This window comes from Mesitornis unicolor, unplaced genomic scaffold (genome assembly GCF_000695765.1).
Source record: "Mesitornis unicolor isolate BGI_N332 unplaced genomic scaffold, ASM69576v1 scaffold40474, whole genome shotgun sequence".
NCBI classification, from domain to species: domain Eukaryota; kingdom Metazoa; phylum Chordata; class Aves; order Mesitornithiformes; family Mesitornithidae; genus Mesitornis; species Mesitornis unicolor.
The window spans coordinates 1-4955 of record NW_010182852.1 but is presented as its reverse complement, the minus strand read 5'-3'; the positions used below and the strand labels follow the sequence as shown (position 1 = coordinate 4955).

At 41.8% G+C, this 4955-nt stretch overlaps 1 protein-coding gene across 1 annotated transcript in view; it reads right to left on the bottom strand.

Annotated features, from left to right (window-relative positions):
- EIF2D (eukaryotic translation initiation factor 2D) overlaps positions 1–4284 on the bottom strand; it is an 8874-nt gene extending 4590 nt beyond the window's left edge. The window contains exons 1-5 of the mRNA XM_010183924.1: positions 4098–4284; positions 3584–3667; positions 1711–1801; positions 931–1038; positions 11–264 (exon numbers count right to left, since the gene is read on the bottom strand). Coding sequence (XP_010182226.1) covers positions 11–264; positions 931–1038; positions 1711–1801; positions 3584–3667; positions 4098–4152 — 592 coding nt within the window. The 5' untranslated portion in view covers positions 4153–4284. The remainder of the gene's footprint in view (positions 1–10; positions 265–930; positions 1039–1710; positions 1802–3583; positions 3668–4097) is intronic.
- Positions 4285–4955: the final 671 nt, after the last annotated feature.

Below are 4955 nucleotides of genomic sequence, written 5' to 3'. Positions count from 1 at the left end.
CCCTGCTGATCCTCTGTGCTGGCATCCTCAGCTGCTTCTGCAGCTCTGCTCTCATTGCGTTCCTCCTTTCCTATCAGTATTGCACAGCTGTCTTGCTCTTTCAGACTCAAATCACCAACATCCACACACTGCAATGGGTCTGTGGAGAAGCTGATGTCAGGCTCTTTCCCCTCCATCTCTTCCTCATCTTCAGCACTCTCCTTTTCAGCAGAATCTGTTACCAAGGGAGCTAAGGTAGGAGGACAAGATTTGTCACCATATTCCCTATAAAAGGAAGAAAAATTGTAACACAGCTTTCTGTTTATTGCTTTGAAACCCATAGGACAATGAACAAATGTCACCCTGATAAAAGGCACTGGCAGTTGCGTGGATCTTTTTCCACAGTCTCGAAAATATAAAATTTATTTTTAACTCATATTCCTCCATAAACTCAATGTTCCACCCACAAATCTTAATTTAAACCTGAGCAGCCTAGTTGTATCCAAATGCAAAGCAACTCATTTATTTGGTTGAGATTGGCACGGCTGACCATTTTTAAGCAAAAATTACTCAAAGCTCACTTTTTTATAAAACAAGATGATTTTCCAAGATCAGAGTAACAGGAATGTTCTCACTTCATTTCTCTAATAATTACTCTAAGGTTGACGGAACTGAATGGAGTGAATAACTTTATCTATTTTCAATATGTATATAATGGGCAGATGTCGGAACAGACACCTGCTTCTGTCAGAAAAGAGCAGTCACCAAAAACACATCGCTGAAACCTTCCCAATGGTTATATCTAAACTGTACCCAAATAATATGTTGAACTGATGGATTAAGCTTACTGGGGCACAGATTTTTATTTTAGTACTGTCGTGGTTTAGGGCTGGGCTGACCACTAAATGAGAGTTGTTAGACGTTTTACCAAATGCCTGGTGATGTACTTACCAGAGGTGATCCACGTAAGTATGCAAAACAGCAAAGCCCTTCCCTTTCATTCCAGCAGCCAGCATCTCCGCAGTGGACATAGTGGCAACTCCAACTGCTACAGGAGCTCTGGGAAAAGAAGGGAGTATTACAGCAGGACAGCACAAATACACTGTGCTACCTGGATAGAGACAGGCTGTGCCACTGGGATATACTGAATTTCTTTAATGATGTCTTTGTCCTTTACAACCTGCTTTTTTTTTTTTTTAGTTTAAAGCATCTAGGTATTTTCTGGTTCTGTCCCATCTTTCTGGTATGCAGTCTTTTAAATAATCCGAAGGATAGGTGCAGCTGTGATACCAAAGTGAAGGTTATGCAGAGATGCATTCTTTGCTTTAATAAAGTACAAGAAGCATATGCACTGCCAAAAGAGACTAGCAGTGAGGGGGAAAAGACAACAGCTTTAGCACTGCTCCCTCTCTCTGAATTTCCTCACAGACAAAGAGACAACTGTGTAGAATACAATCTTTTGTTAAAAAAAAAATCTGTTTCAAAAGAAATCTACCAGTTGTCCAAAAGAACCAATTCACAAAGCTGCCACCTGAGCTCACATATCCTAACCCAGTGGATTTTAAGTTATTTTTCTCCTGCTGTGTTTTCCACTATTTAGGTACACATGCATCAAATGCATGAGAATAATTCTACTTTTATTTCCTCAAAACCCCTAGAGTCTTCCTTTACAAAATAGCTTCATTTCATTTTTAGTTTCGAAAGAAGATACGAATAAAGAATCTTCTGTACCTGTTTCCCAAGAGGGTAACAGCACAGAGCGTGCCCCGTTCCACTTGAGGGAAGCCAGAAGATGGCACTATAACTCCTGGCAGCATCAGATCTGAAGAGAAGAATAAAGTACATCCATTTCTCAATGAAAGACCCAGCCACTACCTCCTCCACCCCCGTCGCTCCTGCTACTCAGCAAAAACACAAGCCTGTTAATAGCTGAGCACATGCCAGATAAAACAGGATTCTCTGTTTCTCCTAGTAAGGCAGCACTTCTTGCTACCACCCTGTGGAGTAAGGGATCCAATTCACGAGGGTGCTGGGCACATCCCAAAAAAATTGCTCAGCCCCTTGCCCTTTCAGGCCTGAAGGGACCACTGCTTTTAACAGAAAGGTATGAGCTCCCAGCCTAGAGAGCATTATTCTCGTGTGATCACCAAATTAGATAAAAAGCATCTGCTCTCCCTCATACCAGCTACAGTTGTCTAGAGCTTGCAGTCTCATGGACTGACCTGTGTTCCACGGTTTCGTTTTGAAGGCATCTCACTTTTTTTCTCAGCATCATAGATTTAATGTGTATGCTGAAGAAGCCAACCATATTTTTCCTCCCATTCACTGTCACAACTACTTTCAGCAAATCTAGAACGAACTCTGCAATTGCAACACAGGCTCCACATCTCTGAGGACAGAAATCACATAAAGACCTTAACGTGACAAGGTAAGTAGCATGTGTATATTAGGTAAATAACCAAGGCAGACAGTAAATACTTGAATTCATGGAACGGGATCACGAATAGCACTACCTTGCTTGTAACTGAATGCTCCCTAAATCTGCTCCCTCCCTCCATGTCTGCAGCACTGGACGGCCTCCTGCCTTTCCTCCTCTTTCTGAGCTGTGGCTCTACCTCTCTGCCTTTGTTGGCTATTGTGGAGGTGGCCAGCGTCTTATCTTTGGATTGTACCCAGAGGTAGCCTGGTTGCCATGGGAGATGAATGACCTGCAGCTCTTTCATCACTCTCCTTCCCCCATTAGCAAGACTTTTTCCTTTTTGTCCCAGAAACTAGGTCACTACAAGTCAGCAGCAAGGCTTGCTCAGATGTCTATCACAGCTACACATTCACACACTTTATTTCCTCAAAAGCAAACAAAGTAAATAGAGGGACCTGTTCTACTTTAGATACCATGTAATGGAAAAAAAAGACATCTCTTCCTACACGTACACTTCCATTTACAGACTAAGGCCCCAGTGGCTGCAATTTAATCTTTTTCTGGTTGAGCAGTTCAGCAATTTAAAGTTTATAAAGACCTGATTCCCATGAGTCTGAACTGCATCCAAAGCAGGTTCCAGAAAATAGACTCCTTTCTTGTTAGTCTCGATCCATAATTAGGTGGTAGAGCCAGTAATCCAAGAATTCAGATCCAACCTCACCTGCACAATCCTCAATTTACTTGACAGTGATTACAGTTAAAGGTTTCAATCTAAACTCACTTCTCATCCCTAGGATAAGCCAGTTCACCTCTGAATTGATGGGAAGCAGGGTTGCAGCAAAGGAACTCAGCTGCTCCAGGGAAGTCATAAAAAGGACAAAGCAATGACACAGGCAGTTCTGTGTCCCAGTTCAGAGTTGCTGATCACCCTGAGAAGGTATTTCCAAGTCTGAGACTCCCACGTGGAACAGGTTACTGCATTTAAACAGCTTAGCCTACTTTGTTTCATTCACAAACGTTTTTAAAGCTAATTTATTTTCTTTTTTTAGGACATCACCATGAATTACTTTTGAGCACGTACTCTTTATACTTTTTTGTTTCAGGTACATTTTTGCCACTGGTAAAAAAAAGCCTTGAAGGCTACTCCTTTTTTGCAATGCAACATTACGAAGTTCTAGTCCTTACCTGCTCCTCCTGCTAGTTTCTGTAGCACAGGGGGCCATGTTGAAAATGCAGGGAGTAGATCTGGGTAGACCCACAGAGTGTACACTGTCCCAAAACAGAACCAAATTTAAAGATGCATCATTAAAAACTTCTCTAGCTGTTGCTTCTTCCCATATTTAAGACTAAGCAGTACAATACTAACCACAACTAAACACTCTCCTGTTACTTGGGTAATCAAGAAATCTGAAGGCAGAACAACCCTACAATAATTAGAAGACGTGATGGATAAAAATAAACTGCTAGTTAATTCAAGCTCTAAGTCTTTTAACCTCTGAGCACGTAAATGTCCTTGTTGCAGAAACAATCCAGAAAGGCCACTGATTTCAGAAAGATGTTGGTAGAATAAACACACTAAAGATTAAGTTTACTGATTCGATAGTGATAAGTACTTAAGGCAGACACAAGGTAACATTTTGCAGAAAGGCTGGTGCCCAGTAAGTAAAAAAGGAGGATTATTCTAGTCCACTCCCCATACCTGTTGGATACAGAGCTTTCTCAATTTCAAACAGTATTGGGTTCCTGTTATTCATGTAAACAGTGACAGCCTCCCCTTTGTGACAGTATATTTTGATGACATTAAGCTCTTCCTTGTTTGGAATAAACTCAGTCAATTGTTCAGCGCTAAGGTTAGGAAAAGCTGCTGCAACATCACTTCGTAGTTTTCTCCTGTAATGATAAAATCACAAATGTGTTACAAAGCTGTCTAGACCATCCCTCAAAAGGATTCCTACATCAGTAGTTACTATTTTGTTGCCTATTTGTGAGATTCTCTTTTTCACAGAAGAGAATTTGAAGCATTTGTGTCCAGGTTTACAAGTGAGATAGTTGGTGGAAGAATACTGGGAAAAGGCCAAATACGCTTGCCCTGCTCACATTCTTCCTTAAACAGCTGCTTACAGCTCCTGTTTCTGCCTCTGCTTCGTGCTGTGATTTTATTACAACTCTGAGCTAGCAAGCACAAATCTAGGAGTGTCAGACTGGCTTGGCCCAGCCTGTCACATACAGTCTCTAGCACAGAGCAGCAGATATGCAGCCAGATTTCCCCTCTCCCCTCGATTTTAACTGATGTTTAGAACATGGTGACTGGCACAAGGTGGGCTTGCGTGATCATTCAGAGTTATCAAGTGAACCGCAGAGACTGGGAAGTCAGCCTAACGTAAAAGTAAAAAAGGATCAGCTAAGCCTTGGCATAACCATTCGTTTAAATCTACTTTAATTGTGGCAACATCTTGAAGCAAAAAGTGCGTTTATTCAGCCCGGTAGTTCACGTTTATCACAACGCAAGGGGAAAGCAGAAGCAGCTCCTGCCTGCCCCAGGCCCATGTCGCCCTTG